Source organism: Telopea speciosissima, chromosome 10 (assembly GCF_018873765.1).
Source record: "Telopea speciosissima isolate NSW1024214 ecotype Mountain lineage chromosome 10, Tspe_v1, whole genome shotgun sequence".
NCBI lineage: Eukaryota > Viridiplantae > Streptophyta > Magnoliopsida > Proteales > Proteaceae > Telopea > Telopea speciosissima.
Genome location: NC_057925.1, coordinates 49,606,562 through 49,631,895, shown reverse-complemented (window position 1 = coordinate 49,631,895; position 25,334 = coordinate 49,606,562). Strand labels below are relative to the sequence as shown.

The following is a 25,334-nucleotide window of genomic DNA, read 5'->3' as shown; positions in this document are numbered from 1 at the left end:
CAGTTGTTCACTTTTGTGAAACGTATAGATTTTATTTTGTGGAGTCATGTAAAAAATGATGAAGTATACTGGATTTGACATTTGTGAAACTATTTTTATGCTTGAGGTTGTAATTTTCATACTAATTTTTTAATTGTTTCAACTTTCAACAAATTATTTTCAGGTCCTTGGTGCCCTTGTGGCACGGGCACCCCCTCTCTGGCCACCCAGTGGTGCGCCCACCTGGCATAAAATACAACAAGTTATTTCCACGTAAATTGAGTTTGAACTTAATCACCAAGTTCTACCCAAAAAAAAAAGAAGGAAAGAAAAAAAATGTAATCATCGAGATAAGGGTGTCAATTTAAAATCGAAACTGAAAATGGAAAATCGAAACCGGCCGTTTAAAACCAAACCGAATCGAAAGGAATTAAACCGGTTCGATTTTGGTTTCCAAAGCTGGAATATTTCCTAGATTTAGTTCGTTTTCGATTTTATGCCTAAAATTGTTAAACCGAATTGAATTTCCTATTTTCAAAATCGAATAAGGAACCATATGAAATTATATTCTTTTTAAAATTTTAATCAAATGTAGATGATAAATTCTTTTCCATTTTAGTGTTGGGGAAAAGTTTGGTAGACTATGATTCTAACATATAAGGGTTTTTTTTGTAATAAATATGTAAAGCACAAACTTTTAAAATAGCACTTATACCAAGATTAAAACCCGCAAAGAAGTTGAATACAAAATCGAATAAAAGTATTCAATAGTTGTATTTGGAATCCAAGAATAAAAGTATTTAATTCCATATGATATCGGTGAATCAATACAGACCAAGGGTAAAAATGTAAAAAAATAAAATAAAATACCGATATGCCCGTCCGGCTAGGCGGGATACAAACGTACATTCACTATCTCGCGGAAACAAAAGGGTTTAAAAGGGGAAGGAGAGCCTTGTGTGTTTCTACTTTCTACCGGCTCAAGAATGCAAGTAGCTTCGAAGGTGATATTTCTTTTCAGAGACGCCGACGGCTTCGGCCCTGCAATCTCTGATGCTCTGCAGCCGAAGGACAGTTCTCTTCGAAGAAAGTATTCCTCTTACCCTACTTAAATAGAAGTTTTCCGTTTTAAATAGAGGGTTTGGGGTAAAGAAGAAGAAAAATGAGTGTTTTTGGTTCTCGCCATTTCATTATTCAGATTCAAGGTGTTTCACTGCCTTGTTATCCATTTCTTCTTTTATTTTTACAGAGAAATCTCGTTCGAGCTATCACTAGAGAGTTACGGAATCAGCGATCGCAAAGTTTCAGGAGATGCCTTTCACTTTATTGATCACGAGGGCTTTTATAAGGTACCGAAGATGCTCTTCCTTCTACAAGTTCGGCGATTCCTTTTCGTTGTTAAACTTTTCCATTGTTTTCAATTTGAAATTTAACAGAATTTATACATCTCATTAAGATATTAGGTGAGGTTTCTTCTGAATGTGTGGCTTATACATGAAGAACTTCATGGGGGAATGATTGCTATCAAATGTCTGGACGTCTTTATTAATAGGGGAAAATGACGGTGGAAGGAAAAGGAAACCTTGGTAATTATTTGTAGCATTTGGAAACTGAGGGAAATTTGTAATATAGAGGGAACATAAATCAGTGTACATACTTATAGGTATTTTTCTGAGAAACATGAGTACAAACTTTTGTATTGGTGACTGAACAAACCAATGATGGTTGAGCTTAGGGGCGTACGACACACCTAAAATTGTATGTATCTGACTTGTTCACTGAAATCATAGATATAGAGTTTTCCCCTCCCTTTTGTAATTCAAGTGTGGTCCGCCAAATGAGGGTTCTAACTAAGGTGCATCAATGAATTGTTCTAGGTCTACCTGAGGTGAAGGGCATAGGTTCTTTCCATTCAACACCTATCTGTCTTGAGTACTCACATCCCTATGAAAAAATAAACGAGGAAAGGATAAAATATGCAGTGCATCAAACTCCACTTGATGCGATTTCCCTAAGTCAGGGTGGGAGAGTGAAGTGTGATTTATACAACAACATGATGTAGATCCAAGCCTCCTCGAATTGAGGAAGCCACCCTAAACCTAGGGTTTTAGTAGAAGCCTTAGGATAGTTTATTTCAGTTCTATACTTAGTTTTTTTAGCAGCCTTAAGGACTTAATCATATTCGCTGAGATTGTTTTATTCTTATTGGTTCCTAGAGTATCTTTTATTTAAGTTTTTTAAAGTTGTCTTAAGTTATTAGGGGTAGATGAGTCTTTTTCTTTTAAGTTTGAGTTATTTTAATCTAGCTACTCCCATCCACGATTGATGAAGGAGAGTTTGAATTGTATTCTGTTTTGGCCCTTAGGCCCTTATTAATAAGAGAATCATGGGAGAGGCTCCCCCACAGTTTATTTTGAAAAAATATTTCGTTGCTTTGCTGCCTTTGCTGCTGCTGTCATTGCTCCCTTTGTGTGAGTGTTGCCTTGTGGATCTCAGGGTGCTAGGGTGAGTGGACTCTCACGACTCCTTGCGTCTGTCCAGTACCAGGAGGTTCTTCTTCTTCTTCATTCAAGCTTTTTCAAGCTATTGTTGCTGCAGATCTACAAAACCCAGTGAGCATTTTATAGTTTCTGCTATTTAACAATCTTCTTCTTCTTCCTCCAGCTTACCCTAATCGACCCCCATAACCGTAACTCCATGTAGAGTCTGTCCAGCCCAAATTTCACAGTCAAGCCCTTTAAAAATTTAAACACAACCCCCTCACAGCAGACGCTCCACTCGACTGCCATCTCAGCCCCAACTTACAACTCTAAACCCTAATCCCCTCATCTCTCTAAAACCCCAAAACCCTAGGATTCCCAGATCAGTCACTTCTGCCCATCAATTCCCCTCCATATTCTGATCGAGTGTTCTTCCCCCTCATTGGAAAACTCGATCAGAAGCTTGAGTCCAAACTCCCATCTTAAAACCCTAGTTTCAGCCTAGAATCTAAAACTTAAAACCCGAAACCCTAACCCTAATTCTGCAGATTTTTCAAACTTAACCAAATCATATTATTTTTATCCCATAATAACCCCCTAGACCTGCATAGTAAAACTATATAAGACCCATTCCCAAATTCCCCTCCTAAACTCTAGAATTAACCTAAATCCTAGTTCTGTCCATTCGAACCAGCAACCCCTTTGGCTGTTTGGTCCTGTTGTTTGGCTCCTATTAGGTCTCCTACCTATCTAGGACTACATTACAACAACTCAGCCTTATCCCGACTAGATCAGGTCGGCTACATGGATCCTTCTCCACCAATCAGCTCTATTAAAGGTCCTACTTGATACAAGGCCTAAGCTATGCATGTCTTTCCTCAACGCTTCTCCCAGAGTCATTTTAGGTTTGCCCCTGGCTCTTGATGCAGAGCTGAAGCACGACATCCGCAAGAAGAAAAAGAAGAACAAGAAGCTGCTGTCCAAGTAGTTAAAGTAGTAGGAATGCCTATGTGTAGTAGACTGCCATAGTTTTTATTTTATGTTTTAAATTGAACCAGGTGAACCACTGGTCCAATTTAAGTGATTTTGAATATTCTTTTAGAATATGATTTTTTTTTAATTTAAGTTGTCTTGTGACTACTTAATAAGTCACATGACCTTCTACGCATGTAATAGAGCTCACCTAGGGGGAATCTATTCCTTCTCCTAGGCTGGTTAGGAGTAAGGCCATTGGGCACCTATAATTACTAATGAATTCATGGGAGGTGCACATTACCTCTGAAATTTAAACTCTGGTCTTCCAAGCTGCTCCAACTTCTCTTCTTTTGAAGATTGTCTTGTGTCTGATCAAGGCTGGTGGGATTGGTGTTTGATCCAATCGACGCCTTGTGGTGTGAAACCCGGGTGGTTCTCTTTAAGTTCTACTTTCTAGTTTCAGTCAAAGAATCGATTTTTATTCAAGTTCCTCCATCAAGAAGCTGCTTTTTTTTTTCCTGCCATTTCAAGTAAGTCTGAAACATTCCCCATCCCCCAATTCTACTTATTCCCCCTTGGTTTTCTAGTTTTCCCAAAACCCTAAAACCTGCACAGACCAATCCACCCATCAAAACCCTACCGAACCAGAGCCGAATTACCCTTTCTGCCCTACTTCCACTCCATCTTAACCTCAGCCTCTTTCACTGATGCAGTATCAAGCTTGAAGAGATCCCTCATGCTATTTTGGTCCACATCAGAACTAGACCCAAACCGCAGGACCAAGAACCAGCCCTAATTAAGCCCAGTCGTGGGTTAAGCTGGCCAGGGTTAGTCCCTATGAAATTATTGCTGGTGGGGTCCATGAAGTCAACTCCAAAGAGCCACCAGACCTGAGTTTAATTTTCTTAAAGTGTCTTTTCATTGTCCTAGGTTTTGTTAATGAGTTGATTTCTTTTTCTAGGTGCTTTAATTAGATTTTTCAGTTTTCAAGTTGGGTCTTTTAAGTTTTTTTTTTATGTAGGAGTCCAAAAGTTTGTGTAAGTAATTAATTTTCTTGGTATTAGTTTCTAGGTAATTTAATGCTTTATTGGAGTTAGCTTCTAAGTGATTAATGCTCGAGTCGAAGAGTCATTTTTATTTTCTTTATATACTCATGTAATCCAACAATGAAAGGAAGATTTAAAGAATGAATTGAATATTGGATTTCATTGGAAATCAGCAGATGTGCTTGATCACCTACAGGTGTGTCTGATCACCTTCTATCCCTCCCCTCTCCTTAATCTCGTTTTTCTTTCTCTCCCCCTCTCAATATCATCTCTTCTCCTCTCTCTCATGATACTCCCTCTCATCCCCCCATCTCTTCTTCTCTATTCATCCAAGATCAGAATCTGATCTTGAAACCTTGTCTTCTCCTTTTATCTATCCTTATCCTCCCTATAAACTAGATCTGATCTCTCTACTATAGATCTGAACCTTCCAACCTGCGTCAAATTGGTATCAGAGCCTAACCTAACAGAGCTATGGTTGCATGTGAGAATGTTCTTGATTCTCCTCCCTACACTTTCAAAATCAGAGTTGGTATGTCTAATGGGAGAACAGTTAGTTGTTGATGAAAAGCGACAAGACAACTTTATTTCATAACCTGTGGTGGATATGTTATCTCAAACAGGCAAGATAGTCATCACTCCTAACGATCGAATCCTTGTTGAATTTGGACTTTCTATGGCACCGCTTGGTGTTGAACTTTTCCTAGTTTAAAGAGAATTATTCAAGTGGGTCGTGATTGGTTGGAAGAGCGTAGAGGTGAAGTTGATCCTCTTAACAATATATGTATCCTAAGGCCGTTGCATCTGTCCAATACTCGAGTTTTGAAAGGATTACAGCTAGAGGTGACTACATCAGTAGAAAAACATGAAGAGCCAACCGAGTCAACACCTGAGGCAGATCCAATGAAAGAAGCTTCTACTGAAGTAATGTTGGTAGATTCTACTATGGAAGCCACCATTGAAACCAACCCAGAAACTATAATTGTTGATGATGTCACTCTAAAGACTCTTCCAATTACTCCCTTCGTTGTTGAAAGTGAACCTGAGGTGGAACATATTGATTTTATCTTTCCACCTAAATCTTTCGAAGACTGTACTGAGCTTGCACGACTATATATACAACTTTAGGGAGTTTCTAGAGCATTACTATGGGCTAAAGACAGATATCCATCATATCAAACTGATTTCTCGCTTGACCAACACTCGTGGACGAGTTTTTTCTAACATCGGGGAAATTGATGCAGTATCAAGCCTGAAGAGATCCCTCGTGCTATTTTGGTCTACATCAGAACTAGACCCAAACCGCAGGACCAAGAGCCAGCCCCAACTAAGCCCAGCTGTGGGTTAAGCTGGCCAGGGTTAATCCCTGCGATATTATTGTTGTGGGGCTCATGAAGTAAACTCCAAAGAGCCATCAGACCTGAGTTTAATTTTCTTAAAGTGTATTTTCATTTTCCTAGGCTTAGTTAATGAGTTGATTTCTTTTTCTAGGTGCTTTAATTAGACTTTTCAGTTTTCAAGTTGGGTCTTTTAAGTTTTCTATGTAGGAGTCCAAAAGTTTTTGTAAGTAATTAATTTTACTTGGTATTAGTTTCTTGGTAATTAATGCTTTATTGGAGTTAGCTTCTAGGTGATTAATGCTCGAGTCCAAGAGTCATTTTTATTTTCTTTATATACTCATGTAATCCAACAATGAAAGGAAGATTTGAAGAATGAATTGAATATTGGATTTCATTGGAAATCAGCAGGTGTGCTTGATCACCTATAGGTGTGTTTGATCACCTTCTGTCCCTCCCATCTCCTTAATCTCGTTTTTCTTTCTCTCCCCCTCTCAATCTCATCTCTTCTCCTCTCTCTCACGATACTCCCTCTCATCCCCCCAATCTCTTCTTCTCTCTTCATCCAAGATCAGAATCTGATCTTGAAACCTCGCCTTCTCCTTTCATCTGTACCTAACCTCCCTATAAACTAGATCTGGTCTCTCTATTACAGATCTGAACCTTCCACCTGCGTCATCCACCCACTCAAAATCCTAGATTCCCCTATTTTACCCTTTTCCCAAACCCGAAACCCTAACTCTATATTGCTGTTAAATCAAATTAGCACACTTACCTCCATTAAAACATCTCAGGACCTTCACTGTTAGACTCCCCTACACATACCTAACCTAACCCTAACAAAACCCTAACCCTAATTTCACCAAAAACCCTATTTTGACCTAGCCGATTAACCTGTTCATAACTGATCTTGTTGATTGGCTCCTAGTTGGTCCTCTACCAATCTAGGACTACAATAGCTCTTTTGGCTACTGTAATCTGAATCAAATCACTCTTCCGTACTGGAGCATCTAAAAGCCTCCTTTGAACATGATTATGCCACCTCAAACGACTTTCTCTTAGCTTGTCATGTCTCAGAGCTACTTCCGAATCAGCTCTAATTTGATCATTTCTAATTTTGCCACACATTGATGTAGATTCATCATCCAATGGGGTTTGTTTGCTTAGGAATAAGTCTAGGTTGGGATATATACATGTTGGGTCTTTGATCCCATGGGTTTTCTGTGTAATAGGCCACTTTTATGGGCCTAAAATATGGGTAATTAGGTTGCATACGGGATTAGTTGTTTTAGTTTCATACTTAGTTTTATTTTGGTGTTTTTGTTCATAAATAGAACCGGTTCAACCAATGGTTCAATCTAAGTGATTTTAGTAGTTTTCTTTTAAGTGTTTAGGACTCTGTTTTGAGTCTATTTCAGTTTCCTAGTCAGTTTAGGTTACCTGATAGGTTAAGGATTGGGTTAGTCTTTTCCTTTTTAGTGTAGGAGACTATTTTTGAGTCTTTTATATAAGGTTGTAAGGGGGGCAAGTATTGAACACGAAATGATAGTAATGAAAAGTTTTTGCTGCTCTTCTTCTCCATTGAAGATTTTTGTCTTGTGTTTGATCAAGGCTGGTGGGATTGTTACATCCTCATCTCAACTATACTAAGTTTAGCTACATGATGCTTCTTAACCGCCCAACATTCCGTACCATACATCAAGCTAATTGTATGACTGTCCTATAAAATTTTCCTTTAAATTTCAAAGGAATATGTCGATCACACAACACTCCAGATGCACCTCTCTACTTCATCCTTCCCATTTTAATTATTTGTGAAACATCATCCTCTATATCACCTTGTTTATTTATGATTGAACCCAAATACTTGAGACAATCACTTTGCAGAATCTTCCTCTCATCAATTTTCACCACCATATTATCCATCTTAGTGTAACTAAAGTTACACACCATATACTCTGTTTTTTTCTAATTACCTTAAAACCTTGTGATTTCAAGGTTAATTTCTATAACCCCAACAGCCTTTGATCCTTCCTGTAAAATTTGCAAGTTTGATAAACTAGCATGCAAAATCTTTTTCTCAATCTCAATCAATGAATTGTATCATGCCTACTGATTATATTTCACATTGATTTGATTTCTGTTCACTTAATGTTCTCATATGACAGCTGTCCATTTTGCTTCTGCAAGAATATGAGTTGCCACTTGTTTCCTGTGCTGTTCATGAAGTCCTGTCAGCAATCACAGGAGAAAACTCTTCCATTGTGCCCACAATCATTGTCCCATTTCTTGTGGCAGCAAAGCTCAAGAGTGAAACGGCAAACCCCGCGATAAATGGCCAGAGAATTACTCTCTGTGGTACCGAGATAGGCCCTGCAACAGGCTTTACTCAAGCCGTGGTTGCCAAATCCTGTAAGCCACCATCTTCATTGCAGATCCACAACGAAACCTTGGCCTGCTTGCTTCAGTTGGTCAGAATCTTGAAGCTACCAACTGTTCTCCTAATTGGATCAAGAGGTCAACATCAATCTCAAATAACTACAGATGAAGAGATGGAGGTATTTATTCTTAATTCTTTTAACCCAAAAAAAAAAAAAACACACAATTTTCTTGTCAATTTTGCTGTGGAAGATCTATTTCTCAGGTATTTCTTCATTAATGTTTATGTCATATGTTATTATCTTGTTAATTACTATTCCATTTTCTTTGATTTTTATATCTGACATCCCCCCCCCTAGCGCAAAAACAAAAAAAGAAGCTTCTCACTGTATAATGTGGTCCTAGATAGGTAGGTAGACCTGCTAGGAGCCAGACAACAGGATCAATAGCAAAAGGGGTTGCTGGTTCGAATGGACAGCTCTAGGTTTTAGGCTAATTCTAGGGTTTAGGATGGGAATTTGGGAATGGGTCTTATATGACTTTAATTTGCAGGTCTAGGGGGTTATTATGGGATAAAAATAATTGGATTTGGGAAGGTTTTAAAATTCTGCTATTCTGGACAGAATTGAGTTGCAGGTTTTAGGTTTAATGGAGTGGAGGAATGGAGGGGTTGTAGAGGAGACTAAGGGCTAGGTTTAAGGTCGATTGTAGGGAGATGTTTGGGGAATATAGGCTGGAAGTAGGGTTCGAAATTGATGGTTAAATCTGGAGTTATGAGGGAGTCCTAATTGAGGTAGGAGTTGCAGGTTTAATGGAGATTAGGGTTTGATGGATGGAGGGGACTGTAGATTAGGTCTAAGTAGAAGAAGGTTTAAAATAAAAATAGATTCAAACTCACTGTATTGCCGGAACAATGGCAGCAGCTTGATGACTTGAGAGAACCTCCCGATCTTCACAATGCAAGGAGTCGCAGGAGTCCACCCATCCTATTCACTTTGAGATCCACAAGGATATATACTCACAAAGAGCAGCAGCAATGGCAGCAAGCATAAAACTAATTTTTATTAATCAAATTCGTATCTAATGCTGGCCTCCCTTACAAACTTATATAGAAGACTCAAAAATAGACTTAGACACTAAAAAGGAATGGCCTAACCCTATCCCTAACCTATTAGGTAACTTAAACTGACTAGGAAATTAAAATACTAAAGGAAATAGACTCAAAACATGGCTGGACTTATAGAGTCCTAATCCAGCCCAACCTACATCACATGACCACTTAAGTTGTCACATGACCACTTAACCAATTAACCAAGTCGCATGATCACTTAAATTGAACCAATTGGATGCAACCAATTTGAACCGGTTCAATTAAAAAACATAAAAATAAACTAAGTATTGGGCTAATCCCGTATGCAACCTATATACCCATATTTTAGGCCCATAAAAGTGGCCTATTACATCAGAAACCCATGGGATCAAAGGCCCAACATGTATGTAATTCAACCCTAGACTTATTCCCAATGAAACAAGCCCTATTTGGTGATAAATCTGCATCACTGTATTTGTACAAATGAATGCTGATTTACCTTTTCATTGGAGATTGGAGGAAGATGTGTACTTAGATACAAAAAATGAACCCGTTATACTTAGTAGACCTGATGGTTTTGGAGAAGGTTCTACCTGCTATTTGTTTTGCAACTATTACGCACCTTGAACAAGCTAATCACCGAAGGGTTATAGCAGTAAGTTTTTAACAAAGAAATATATAATAAGGTAATAGTCCTCTAGTACCAAATTAAGTTTCAAGGAACCTACTAACTAATAATCATTTTATGTTAAGGGTATCATCAGTTATTAGCAGACTTTTTTTCTTTCCTATTTAAGGGTGGAAAGATCAAAAAATAAAACAGCAAATGGAAAGAACCATATCGGAATACATAGACATATTCGTTTTACATCAAACAATTCCTATAACGCATATTGTTGAAGAAACTAAAACTGAAATGTATCCCCCACACATGTGCCCTGCTCTAGAAATCAAGGTAACCTTGATTTCTTCATGGTCTGTCCGGGAGATCACTATCTGTCTGGATTCATTCTCCGTAAGAGATGTATTATATCAATAATAGAGCCTTTATCAACCGTGAGGTGTCAGATAGTCAATCTGAAGTCTTTATGGTCATAGTTATCAAGGCGGCAAGGCGACCATGGCGTTGGAGAGGGTCTAAAATCAAGGCGACACCAATGAGGCAGCAAGGCGCCCAAGGAGCCTGGATGCCTTGCTTGATAACTATGTTTGTGGTTGATATATCATCTGCTCTAAACACAGCCAATTTATTTGCAGGTCGGTGTTAGTGTTGGAACACATGGCACGATGAGTAAGTGAGTCGTGTTATTTCTGTTTTGGCCAGAGATGCTGTAGTGAGAAACCAGGCTTTTCGCTACCATTCTTGGTGTTCAGTTCAAACAGAGGGGTTGGAAATAGAAAACAAAGAGAGGAACAGTGCTATTCTTGGTAGTTAGTTCAAACTGCACATCTTTCTTCTTCTCCTTCTCAATCTCAGTTTCCAGTTGCTAATACAGAGAGGAACAGTGCTATTCTTCAACTTATAGACAAAACAGAAATAAGAAGCAAGTATGTGAAGAAAGGGTAAACAACAGAAAACTGAGATTGAGAAGGAGAAGAAGAAGAAGAAGAAAGATAGACGGAAAGGTTGTGGACTAGGCCTCTCAGCTGGTACTTGACTTGCATCTCACCAGTCCATGTTGGCCTCCAGAGGCTGCTGTTGCATCTCACTAAAGTATCATCTAACAGAAAATTACAAGCATAAAGCTAAGGGTTTGTCAAAATCGTGGAGGGCTAGACCCTTGCTCTTTTATCTATAACTTGGAGAAAACAACATGATAGTAATGTGGTTCTGATATATGCAAATCAGTACCAACAGAACAGGGCCATAAACAGAGAAAATTTCCAGAATTGAGGGAAAAGTCCCCGAGCAAAATCCAGAATTCAGATAGACAGACAATCTTGGTCGATTCCTTCTCTTAATGCATAGAACAGTTGTTGAGAATATCAGCCAGATCCAAGGTCGGGATCTGATTATATAGACAAATCCTTAGAGAACTAGGAAACTTCAGAATCAGCCAAGTGACAAGTTGTTTGAATGATCAGCTTTCAGATTTTATACACCCAACACTAAGTCCATCTATGTTATTGGATATAGACTTAATAGATCAACAAATCTCAGTTCTTGAATAGCCTCCAAAATAGCAAGTGTCGAATCCCACTTGGAATAGGAGTCCAACTTTCATTTGGTAAAATCAGAACTTGATATTTGGATGGTGTTCAGACTACTGACCGTAAGAGTTTTCTAAATCAGAATGTAAATCAGACCCTTGTTTCCAGCACACCTGATGTAACTAGGATTTCTCTATCGCAGGAACAGAAAACTGAATTTCAACTAGAGGTTAGAACAGAAACAGTTTTGATACTCTTCAAGAAGAGATCAAAGAGATTATAAAGTAACACCTGGGCTTCTTACTGGAAGGAGTTGATTAGATTTACCACCAATCGAGGCCTTGATTCACCACAAGAAGATCACTGAATCACCACTGAGACAGCAGCATAACAGTCTTTGAAAACAGAAAACGTGGGCAACAGAAGAGCCCCCCCTCCCCCCGTCTGTCTTTATTTATAACAGCAAATAAACAGGAGTTTAGAATGGACTGGGAAACCTCCTAGCCATGCCACCTTACAAGTCCCATTCCTTTTAAAAGTTTAAAATAATGTAGACCCAACTTAAAACTCTAAAGAAAGTAAACGAAAATAACAACTTAAATTGGACCACTGGTTCAACTGGAACTTAAATTAAAACACTTAAAAGAAAACAAAGCAAGGTAAGTGTTTAATTCTGCATCAAATAGGGAACCTCCCATGCATGTTCTAAGGAGTTCCTTACAACCTAAGTTTTTTTCAAAATAGAAAGTCTCAAGAAACTTAAAACAAAAAATAGAAATAGACACCTAATTTCGTATAGGCTTTATATATCTAATATTTGAGCTTATAAAATTGGCCCATAACCCATATAACCTGTAGGAGACTTAAAATTTAGTCTTAACTCGAGCTAGTCTTGAATCATAGGTTCAGTTGGATTTGGACCTAGAAAACTGAACCAAACCCAAAATAACAGGTTGTTCTTCTTCTATTCGTGCTGCAATTCTGCATTAGTAATGCATCGAATCAATTCTGTTGTTGTTGTTTGATCCACTAGACTCAAGCCGTGCCCTTCAGGTAGCCTCTACAAATAAGATCTTTCTGGCCTCAGTCACCAAAATAACAGGTTCTTCTTCTTCTATTCGTGCTGCAATTCTGCATTAGTAATGCATCGAATCAATTCTGTTGTTGGTGTTTGATCCACTAGACTCGAGCCTTGCCCTTCAGATAGCCTCTACAAATAAGATCTTTCTGGCCTCAGTCAACTTGTACCATCTAAAAAATATCTCCAAATTGTGAACCCAATCAAGATATTGCTCTGGGTTGTTATCCCCCAAAAAATTGAGGGCGTCCAACTTCACTCCTCTTTCAGCCCCATTAAGAGTATCATCATATTGATCAAACTCCATATGGTGGTGGTGGTGGTAGCGGTAGCGGTAGTGGTGGCAGTGACAGTGGTATTACATGAGATTGACCCTGTGGGATGGAGTTGAAATAATCCTCAGATTGCATGGGACTCTTTCCTTTATCTGAAGCCACCAATTAGTCAATAGAAGCTTGCATGGATGCCATCATTGTCTGGATTTTGGATGGAACTGATAGTTGGGTTGAGGGTAGCAACATGATCTGTGAGGTTGGCCATCTCTATCTTGCTTTTCACTTTATAGGAATTAAGTTGTTTGACAATCTCACTACTAGCCACCATGGTTTGGATATGGTTAGAATATCGGGGGTTTGGAATCACTATAGGCTCACACGAAGACGAGAACACTCGAATCAAAGGCTTAGTGGCAAAACTGTAAATATCTCAAAGTTATAAGGGGAGTGGTAGGTCCCTAATTAACCCAATGGAAGAGGGGCATTTAGATAGAATAAAGGCAAAGGGCACATAGGGAATTGAGAATTATAAAGAATAAGGGCAAACTAAGTATATTGAAAAATCAAAGAGTAAATGGACATTAAATTTAAAAGTGAGGGTAAAGTTGGAGAGAGAAACAAAAAGAATAAATAGGAGGGGTTAGATTGGTCCTTAAGACCCATTAAAAGTGTTACCTGCGAAAATCTGAGAAGGAGAGGAGAAGAGAAAAGAAGAGAGAAGAGTTGCAACCATCAAGAATCAATTGAATTAATTAAGAGAGGAGGGTACAATATATAGGGAATAGGGAATAGGAAAGGATCTAAAAGGGCCTCACGATGGAGCCTAAAGAGGTCTCATGACGCTAATCACAAGATTCTGTTTTGGGCTCCACGACATACATTCTAACACTCTTCTCAAGCTGGAGCATATATATCGATCATGCTCAACATGTTACAAATATACTTTATCCTCCCATTACCCAATGGCTTAGTAAACACACCTGCAAGCTGCTCTCCAGTTCTGACATGGCTTGGAAGAATCAATCTACTCTACATCTTTTCCCGAACAAAATGGCAGTCAATTTCAATGTGCTTCATCCTCTCATGAAACACAAGATTAGAAGCAATATGAATTGATGCCTGGTCATTACACCATAATTGCATGGGAACTGAAGTCTTGAATCCGAACTCAGAAAATAGCTGTTGTATCCACATTAACTCACATGTCAATTGTGCCATAACTCTATATTCTGACTCGGCACTGGAACGTTCCACAATACTCTGCTTCTTGCTCTTCCACATTACCAGATTTCCTCCAACAAACGTGCAATACCCAGTAGTCGACCTCCTGTCAGTTGGAGATCCTGCCCAATCAGCATTTGAAAACCCTTCAACTCTGCTATGTCCATGATCTCGATACACAATTCCCTCTACCTGGAGCCCTTTTAAGATACCGTAGAATACACTGCATCCCAATGAGAGGTCCTAGGAGAGGAAAGGAATTGACTCACCACACCAACTGGAAAAGCAATGTCGGGTCGAGAAACTGTTAGGTAGTTCAGCTTACCCACCAGTCTTCTATATCTCTCAGGGTCATCAAGAGCACCTCCTCCTAAAGCAACAAGTTTCACATTCTGGTCCATGGGTGAGTCAATAGGCTTAGACCCGAGCATACTTGTCTCAGTGAGTAAGTCCAACACATACTTTTGTTGTGACAGAAAAACTCCCTTTTGAGACTAAGCCACTTCAATTCCCAAAAAATATTTTAACTTCCCAAGTTTTTAGTCTGAAACTTTTGTTGAAGATATTACTTCAACTCAGTTTTACCAATTGAATCATCATCAGTATTGATAATATCATCAACGTACACAATCAGAAAAATCCTCCCTGCACTTGACTGTCTACAAAAGAACGAGTGATTACTTCCACACCTGGACAGACCAAAGGCAAGAGCAACTTCAGTAAATCTGCCAAACCACGCATGAGGAGATTATTTCAGCCCATACAAGGACTTTTTCAACCTACACACTATACCAGACTCCCCCTGAGCAACAAACTCTGGTGGTTGCTCCATATAAACCTCCTCCTGCAAAGTACCATGTAGAAACACATTCTTAACATCAAGCTGAAATAAAGACCTGTGATACGTTGCTGCAAGCGAGATCAGAATACGAACAAAAGCAAGTTTGACAACAAGTGAAAAGGTATCTAAATAGTCTATACCATACACCTGTGCATAACCCTTCGCTACAAGTCTTGCCTTCAAACGGGCAAGAGAACCGTCAGTATTCACTTTCACTACATACACCCATTGACAACCAATGGCAGTTTTTCCTTGGAACAGCGGTACAATATCCCAAGTATCATTCGCCTTTAAGGCCGTTAATTCTTCTTCCATACCTGTCCTCCAACTAGGACTAGATAACACCTCTGTCACAGACTTAGGAAGGGGATGGGTCTCAACAGTAGATAAAAAGGAACGAAATGGAGAAGACAAAGAAGAGTAAGAAACAAAGTTAGAGATAGAATGTGAGTACAACTACGGGTACCTTTTTGTTTAGCAATCGGAATGTCAAGATCAGAAACAATAGGCTAAACTGGAAGGGTATCCGTGGTAGGATCTGCAGCAGAAGAAGATGTGACAGAGTCCGCGAGAACCGGAGGGGCAGCAGCTACTTGTGGGCGGCGGCCATACACCTTATTTTTTTTGGATGAATAATAATTTAATTGCGAAGAAAAGGGGGGGAAGGGATATACAAGCCCGAAGGCCAAGAAGCCCGAAGCTAAGTAGGGCATAAAATAGTGGAAGTAGGACCCCAGGAGACAACAATAAGTCTGTTCCTTGGGGAATCTATCACACTAGTCAGGGGGAGGGAGTTAGCTTTAGATGAAACGCCAAAGAAGTTGGCCTTCCAACTCTTGTCGAGAGAGCGGGAGTTGGACGTCCATCTTCTAAGGTTACGCTCCATCCAAATGTGGGATATAGTAGCACAAAAGGCAAGCTTTCCAACAGTGTCACAAATCGAGTTGCCACCAAATGTCATATGAATCCAAACCCATTCCCGAGAAAGCGGAAGAGGTCTTCTACGAGCAGGCCAGCAATGGCGGAGAACCCGATTCCAGATGGAGGTAGCAAAGGGGCAAGTGAAGAAAAGATGATCTATGTCTTCGTGACCTTTCCAACAAAGACAGCATCTAGGAGAGACTTGCATGTGGCGGTGGATAAGAAAGGCCTGAGTTGGTAGACAATTTGCTAGGGCACGCCAAGCAGTGAAGCTCTGCCTAGGGATGTGGCCTTTGTACCAAACTACTTTTTGCCAAAGACAGGGGGTCCCTCTGTGTCTAACCATATCCCAAGCGGAGTGGGAGCTGAATGTGCCTGTGGTGGAGGGAAGCCATAAGATGGTGTCCCCTCTGCCTCTATGACCAGGAGGAATAGGGGGGAGGGAACTCCAGAGGTCGGCAAGGGGGGGGGGGAGAGGTGGGAGGGGACCAAGAGCCATTGGTGATGATGGAAGCCACTGGGGTAAGTCTGTCCAAGCCGGAATCATAGATGGCACGGGGGCTGACTATAGAGGCCAAGACACCTGAAGGATGCCAATTGTCATACACCTTGATTGGCGGCAATCCTTATGCAAGAGCTGATGGTGGTGGAACAGGAGACTGAATACATTCATTGGATCAGCATGATATGGTATGGATTCGAAGAAGGAGACATCAGCTGTAATAAAATATTTACGCAAAGACGGAGAAAAACAGCGGTAACCCTTTTGAGTACAAGAATAACCAAGAAACATACACTTAATGGCTTTAGGATCCAACTTAGACAATTCAGGTTTATGGTTACAAATAAAATACAGCCAAAAATACGAGGCGGCAAAACAAAACAATGTTTCAGTTGGAAACAATAAGGAATGAGGAATTTCGCCTCGCAAAATGGACGAAGGCATATGATTTATAAGATAGCTTGCAATCATTACAACATCAGCCCAGGAATTTTTAGGAACCTTCATTTCAAACAACATAGAACGAGTGACCTCCATTAGGTGTAAATTTTTCCTCTCGCAACACCGTTTTGTTGTGGTGTGTCAGAACAGGAAGACTGGTGAATCATACCATGCTGGACCATAAATGCAAAAAAAGGAGCAGAAAAGTACTGTTTGGCATTATCACTATTCACTACGAAGAATTTTCACATTCACACCAAACTGATTTTGAATTTTAGAAACAAAAGCACAAAGTATAGAAAATAATTCAGACCGATTTTTCATTGAATATAACCAAGTCATCCTTGAATGGTCATCAACAAAAATTACAAAGTATTTAAAACCCAAACTAGATACGGCAGGACATGGACTCCAAACATCAACGTGAACCAAAGAAAAAGGAGAAGTAGAGCGCTTGTTGACTCTAGGGAGATAACTCACCCGATGGAGTTTCCCAAATTGACAAGACTCACACTCAAGACTAGAAAGAGAATTAAAACTAGAATCTAATTTCTTAAGACTTTCCAAGGAAGGATGACCAAGCCGACAATGAATCTGATGGTGAGAAGCAATACTAGAGCAAGCAATAGATTAAGAGCCATCAAGTAGATACAGTCCCCCCCCCGATTCACGTCCTCTACCAATCTTCTTCTTTGTAGCAAGATCTTGAAAAACACAAGAATCGGGATAGAATGTCACTGAACAATTAAAAGTATTGGTTAATTTACTTATAGACATAAGATTAATTGGAAAATTCGGAAGGTAGAGAACTGAGGACAGGGACAATGTAGGATGAGCAGTACCAGCTCCCTTAACCTTTGCTAAAGACCCATTAGCTAAGGTAACACTGGATGATGATGGAGACAAAGAGGAAAAGATACCTGACATGTGATCCGATGGCCCTGAATCAATGATCCAGGGACGGGAAGCAGTGGAAAGGCATGCAGTGGCATTACCTGTCTTAACCAAAGTCGCAGTGGAAGAAGTAGGCTATGGAATCTGGAACTGGTTGTACCATGCATACTCTTCGTCTGACATAACAATCACCTTACCCTCAGAAGGTTGAGACTGAGGGGTTGAATCACTACTAGCAGCAGAATTTGCAAACTGCTGCTGTCCAAGCTTCCCATGAAATTTCCAACAAAATCTCTGAATGTGGCCAGGTTGACCACAATGATGACAAGTCCAGACCGCACCCGATCCATCAGAAGAGGCATTAGACTGCCCATAACCTTGGTTGCTTCTTGGCTGAGTTGGACCTCGTCCTGTACTACGACCACCTCCACGACCAGTCCCAGGTCCTCGACTTCCCCCACGGTAACCACCATCTCCACGGCTACCACCACTAGCCTCAATTTTTGAGACCAGAGCTGAACTGTCAACTGCTGGTGCGGAGTCACGATAACTCTCACGAGATACGTGAAGACACGGGCAAGCGTATCTGTGAGAGAGGCAATAATCTCACTACTAAGGATTTGTGATCAGACGGACTCATACTCCTGTCATAACAACCAATTGTTCTCTTTGAACTTGCATCTGCTTCACATCCGACGAAATAGGAAGGAAGGCATTCAATTCTTCATACATTCACTTAAAGTCAGCAAAATATTGGGTAATGGAATGCCCCTTTCTTTCAGTTCTATAGAACTCCTGTGATAGTTCATAAATCCTTGACAAATTATTTTGACCAGATTAAAGTACTCCTAAATGTTATGTGTGTCTCGAATTCTTGGACCCGTTTCAAAGAATTACCTGCTCCAACATTTTTTTGTGTGGCGACCCGAATGGAACTTTTTATGAGATCTGTGATGGTATGGATCGACCCGGATCCGATGGAGGAGTATTTATGTTCTTTACCCGCGTTGTTGTAAAGAGCAAGATTTGGGGGTTTTCGTTTTAGGGTTTCAGGGAGAGAGCAGCCGCACCGTTTTGGGTGTTCTTGAGAGTTCTCCATTGTAACTTTCTCCGATTTACATAGTGAAACAGCTTCGCCTTCTCCTGTGGATGTAGCACACCGTACTGGTGTGTGAACCACGTTAAATCTTTGTGTCATGTTGCTCTGTTTTTGTTTCTTTTCGTGTTTTGGTTGGTGTTTGTTCTAACACTAAATAATTCCATAAATCTTTCACAATGTTGATGTGAGTAACCAAGTCCACAACATGATTCTCCATTGAGTTCAACATCTGTCCAAGAATTCTGGCATCAACAGTTTCCCACTTTGCATCATCCATTGGTGTGGGTCCTGTCAAGTGTAGCTGCTGGTTTCGACCAGTCAAAACAAGCTTCACAATTTTCCGCCATTGCTGAAAATTGGTAATACCTTCAAGTTTCTTCTCTGTGATTCGATTGGAAGTGGAGGACACCACTTCAGTAACCACTGCACTACTTTTATCTTCATCACCCATGCTGTTCCTTTAAAAGGAGACCTAAAATTTTAAGAATCAACAAACGCCAACCATGACAAACACCAACCTTGACTTCAATAGCTGCTGCCACCAATGGAATCAACAAACTTTACCCACAACTTCAAGAAAAAAACGATAGAACTGCTGCCAACATGAATTGAACCTCCCAAAAACATCAGACCAGCAATATGGCACTCGTTTGCCAATCAAACAACCTCAAACATCACACAAACAAATCGAAAATCCGCTTTTAATTGAAGAAGAGCAGATTTTCATCATGTGCACCCAATCCGCAACTAACAAACATCAATAAAAAACGCAGGGGTGAAAAATCACCCTCTTCTTTAAGATGGTGAACCTCTGGTAGAGTTAACCAGAAATTGCAGAAGATGAAAGAAAAGCAAAATAAAGAAGAAAGAGCAAGAAAAGAGGAGAGGGGCTTGCGCAGATTTGTACCAAGCCTAGGAGCTTAGCTCTGATACCATGTTACCTGCGAAAATCCGAGGAGAGGAGAAGAGAAACGAAGAGAGAAGAGTTGCAGCCGTCAAGAATCAATTGAATTAATTAAGAGAGAAGGAGGGTACAATATATAGGGATGAGGGAAAAGGGAAAAAGGACCAAAAAGGCCCTCACGGTGGAGTCTAAAGAGGTCTTGTGATTTGCGCCTGGTGCTAATCAAAAGATTCTGTTTTGGGCCCCACGACATATTCTAACAAAAAGAATCATTACAAGGGGGAGGTAAGAAGTTGGTTGACTTCGATCTCTGGATGTAGAAACAGTGGTGAACTTTGTTTGAGCTTGACAAAGAACTACCAACTCCAGAAATTTGGTACGCCTGAGTGTAGGGATTCGAACGACGACGGCAGGTCTTCGAAGGTCTTCGAAAACTAGGTATGATTGACTCGACCTCCCACTTCTCAATAGTCTGAAACTCTTTTTTTTTTTTAATTTGCGGTAACCCTAGAAAGGTGATCAATCAATGTCACAGCAAGGATGGGTTTTGGGGATGGAGACCTAGGGTTTAGGATCACCCTAGAGAGGGTTACCCTTGACATTAGTTGTGGATTGAGAAGAAGAGAGAGGGAATAGAGGTAAATATCCAACGAAAGGGTACTGCCAGAATCATAGTTGTCAAGTCGTTAGGCGTTGCCTAGGTGTCCAGGCGACTTTGTCTGGATTAGCACCTTGGCACCTTGGTCGCCTGGGCAACACCTAGGCGCCTTGCTGGTGTCGCCTCAATTTTCCCCCCCTTCACCAGCTTGGTTCGTGTAGGCGCCATGACAACTATGGTCAGAATAGTAATGGAAAAAAAAGAAAAAAAAAATAGGAAAGAAAACAAAAAGAGGGGGGGGGGAGGGAAAGGGAAGTAGAGATTGTACCTTAGCAAGGAAAGAGGGGGATTGATGGGGAGGAAGATGGAGGAATTCATCGGCTCTGATACCAAATTGGTGGAGAGTCAATGAGAGAACATGAAGAAATCTGAGATGGAACCTCAGAGTTGCAGGGAGAAAGAGCACCACACTCACCTTTATAACCCAATATCGACTTTCTATTTCAAATCTGTCCAGCGGTTATAAGCATACCCCATATTAAATGAAATGTAAAACTGAAACTAACTTGCATCAATCCTCAAAAACTATGGTAGAGTTGAAACAAACTCCATTATCTACCTCCTAAGTCCTATCCATACATAATCTACTCAACATGGTAAAATAAACGAAATAAAAACGACAAGTTAAACCCAAATAAACCACTACCAGCCTTTATTAGACCAAAAACCTGGTAGGACCTTTCCAAACTCTGGTCCTACCAGTTAAGTGCTATTCCATTACCTTGGCTATAAGCTGGTGTGCTCATCGATTCTGGCCTCTGCTGGTTCTTGCAGCAGGGTGTTCGTCTTTTTTCTCTCCATTTTCCCCGTATCATTGAATTCAGGCCCTTCCTGGAATAGGTCCTGCTGCGGGGGTATTGGGCATGGCTACCTACTTTAGGGCTTAATAAATATAAAAGAAGAGCCCGAATTTGGCCTTTTTGTTTAACCCCCCCCCCCTTTTTCAAATATATCAAAATGCCCATTACCTGCATGTTGCATAACAATGTTCCAAGCAACTACAGGATATAAACAACCCAACTGCTGGAGGATCTTCACTATTGAATCATAAGATTACTTGGCCTAGAGCATGGCAGTCTCATTGAACTTTGGTGACAAATGATGAACTTTTTAAGGAGAAAAGAGGTTTCATAGTGAGACTGGTCTTTGTAGGACATAAAATCTGACAAGGAACTAAAGCTGAAATTGTGGAAAGAGGGTTTCCGTTGAATTTGGATTGACCAATGGAGATTTCTGTCCGAGGTTCAAAAAGTTTCAAGGAGGTGAAGAAGTCGTAATGTTCTAAGCAATTAAGCAAAGAGTTGACAGAATTCTCAATTTGCTTCAAATGTTCAATAACTCCCCCTTCAAATTGGGTTAAATATAATAAAAACCTTCAAGCAAGTCTCCTGGGGTTCTGGTTCCAAGTAATTAGACCTGGGGAAGAAGCAATCATAGTTTAAAGCTGAGAGAATTAGAAATTTTGGATGACTGCAGAGGATTTTGTTAGCACTGAAAAGAGGAGAGATATCACTTTCACCCGCATAAAAATATAAATGGATTGGAGTGTTCAATCATTAATGACATAACCATACAGAAGGTTTCAACTTAAGATTAATAGATATCCATGTTCAGCAGGATAACACCCTCTGCTGGCTGCTTACCATAGTCTATTAAATGTGGATCTCCTGTATCTCTACAGAAACCAATGCTGGCAAAACTGGTTGGTGTGTGTTTGCTTCTTCCTGTTAGTTCCTTATGGCACATATTTTGGACTTCTTGTCACAAGTCACAACATGCATTTTGATGGTGAATGGCACTTGTCACAGACTTTTCTCAAGTAGTGTCTTCAAATTTTAAAGAATTTAGCAATTTTCTGGGTTACAGCTTATCCTCTCATGTTCTTTCTTTTTCAGTGTGCTATTTTCCTTTTATATATTTGTTTGTTGGCCGCATTGTAGATAATGTATGAAATTAAGTACTTATCACATACATGTGGATACTCAGCTGTTAGAAATTAGAATATTTGACTTAGTCAATGGTTTTTTCCCCAGGTGCTATGTGAAATGGGAGAGTTCCTGGGAAATATTGCCAATTTACATTTTGTGAAAGATCAAATCCATTTGACTCCTTCACAGAAATGTGGGGATGTCCAGGAACCCTGGCGTGCATTGTATGGCTGATCTCGTCGCTTTTCCCTCATCCACTGCCCTCCTCCCCAGGTCCACCCCCCCCCCCCTCCCAAAACACCAGGCTCTGGTAGGCCAGCTGAAGTCGGAGGGCCTTTGATAGAGATGAAGGTTTGATATGTGTCCTGTACTCCTGTTTCACTTTGTTGCAAGTGATTCATTGAAAGCTTAGTTAAGGTACTTTTTACGTGGAATTTGGTCTCTTGTCGCCAAAAGCAAATTTCATTCTCAAGTTTCTTTCATATTATGTCTTTATATATGAACATACCTTATCCCCTTATAGGATACATGGAAAATACACAGCCCTCCTGAGTACAAGTCCCAACCCGGAAATTAGCCTCTACAGAGAAAACTACAGGGCTATGACATATGGTTTATGTGAATTAGTTAACCACAGAGGTGGTGAATTAGTTAATCATCTACGTAGCCCACCCCCACCTCTTCTTTTGTTATTATCTGGCCAGAACGTTGGAAATTCTGGAGTTGGAGGTTACCTCAAAAGTTGGAAATTCCGGAGGTTGCGGTAACCTGGTTCTTTTGTGGGGCAATTACTATCAATACCCTACACTGAGCTTATATTTACTAAGAGGAAGTGTTTCCTGTGGGAGAGCTGTCCCCTTGTGTGCAGGGCCAATGGGAGAGTGGAACAGGTGTCATTTTGGCCCCACCATTTAGCAGTGTCAATTGGTCTGGTTTTGGGCTATCGGTCCGGATCTTTAGCAGTTCCGGTTCTAAGGTGTCAAGATCATAACCAAACCAATAAGCTTACCGGATTCAAATATGAGACTTAGGACTGTTAACTAATGGGTGGTCCGGTTCCGGTTCCTATTTGGTTCCAAACATTATTGAGTTTAACAAGGATAATGCGGTTTCTCTAGGGAAATGGGAACTTCATCATACATAGATATAGTCTTGTTGAGCTCAAAATAAAGACATTGATGCATATATAAATGAGGAGACAGCTTTGAGACTTATGATTTTCATTTTAAACTCAAGTCATGCATTGATGACTTAAAGAGCAACAAAAGAGCATCACTTAGAAGTCCCAAACAATGTAATACTATTATTAGGTTAGGGTTTATAGCTTTTCACGGTTTCAGATTTTTAATTTTCCATTTGATTTATTTGCATATCATCCGGCTCCAACGATTTCAATGTTATTGCTTCCTTAATGGGCTATCGGTTTTGGAACCGTTGGGAGACCCGGACCGGAACCAGCCTGGACCAAGAGTATATCGTTAGGACTAGATCTGTCCCAATAAGCTATTCGGTAGTCCGGCTCCGGTTCCTGTTAGTCCGGATCGGTTTTGGTTTCCGGTTCTGGTCCTAAATTGAAACAATGACACTCCTACCACCATGTGTTTGGGCTTAAGTGTCACCATTCTCCCTGCAAAAACCCTGCCTTAAAATGCTGATGTGGCATTTTAAAATCATACCCCAATCTTGTTTGGTTAATTTGGGAAGTTAAAGTTACAAAAGCTGAGGATACATCATTAGTTGATGGGTCTGTTGATGTGGCGTTTCAAAATCCCACCTTTTTGCTATCTAAAGTCCTACCAATTTACTTTACCTCATCTTTATCTCAACATTTTCACCCGAACAAAATCCCATCAACATGTGGGTCGCATCTTACCACCCTCCCCTCTAAACAAATGGGACCTAAAAGTATAATAAATTTTACCGATCATTCTCCTTTTATGTTTTAAAATTTCCAATTTACCCCTCTATTTCACAAGTAACCGGTTATTCCTTTAATTGACTGGTTAAAAACAAATGGTTTGAATTAGGGGTGAAACAGGGATGGGTTTTATAAAATTTTATCCCAACCCTGAGTCCTCATAGCGCAATCTAAGCGCAACCTGGCCCTAGATCGGACTTAGATATATCAGCCCAGGCACAACTCTGCTGGGCTCAGCCCAACCCTGATTGACATTAATCGGGTCGGGCTGGGCCGGGAAGTCGGCACAAGAGTAACTTTAGTCGAAATAAACATTTACAAGGAAAGGGGGTGATTTGAATAACCAAGCTCGAAAAAATAAAATGCTAAAAACCTAGAAGCATTAGAATCCAAAATGTGAGCTTCCTTAGTAGAATCACTATTAAAATGTATAACGCAAACAAAAGAGAGACTTTAACCAAAAAAAACAAAAGAGAGACACCTAGCAAGCAACATACTATCTTCCACAAATTATTTTTTTGGGTGAAATACTATCTTCCACAATGGCTTTAGTTGCCCATTTAAGCGATAACTCAATGCATGTTAAGGGCTTAAATAACCGGTAAACTATCAGAAGAATGATTAGAGAAGTAAAATGCAATTCCTTTGTCAAGAGGACAACATCCAAAGATCGCACGACTGAAAATGATCGTTTTACCCCTATAATGAATCGAATGACATAACCTTTTTAGAACCGATCGAAACTTCTAGGACAAGTTTGTTTAATCATTTCAAACTCGTTACTAGCCTTTGATGCGAAGATGACATCGTTTGACTATTTTATGTAAAAACATCTATTTATGGGTTTTTATTTTTATCACAGTTTTATTTGTGTTGTGGGAATAAGTAGCATCTGATTTTCATATCATTGGATAGTGCTTGGAAAGACCTTTTCAAAGTTATATGATTCTCGAAAATCTGACGATCGGATCAAAAGTTGTTGTCATTCAAAGTTTTTCAATGACAAAGTAAATTTCTGAGATTTTTTTGCCTTCAGGAGCTGCCACTTGTAGCCACTAGGTGGTGCTGCTTGCATAGGCCAGGTGGCACCACCCAGACTACCAAGTGACCCAACCCCCTTCAAAACAAAGTATTCCTAGAATCCAGATTTTCCAGAAAAAAAAATTTTCAAAAAGAGGGAAATACCAAAAAATACCAAAATAACCAAAGATATCCTC

At 40.0% G+C, this 25,334-nt stretch overlaps 1 protein-coding gene across 1 annotated transcript; it reads left to right on the top strand.

The window, feature by feature from the left end:
• Nucleotides 1-937: 937 nt before the first annotated feature.
• On the top strand, nucleotides 938-22,678 carry LOC122644168. The gene is made up of 4 exons (XM_043837783.1): nucleotides 938-1,069; nucleotides 1,229-1,328; nucleotides 7,986-8,375; nucleotides 22,305-22,678. The coding sequence occupies exons 1-4, from the start codon at nucleotides 966-968 to the stop codon at nucleotides 22,431-22,433; spliced, it is 723 nt and encodes a 240-aa protein (XP_043693718.1). The 5' UTR covers nucleotides 938-965; the 3' UTR covers nucleotides 22,434-22,678.
• Nucleotides 22,679-25,334: the final 2,656 nt, after the last annotated feature.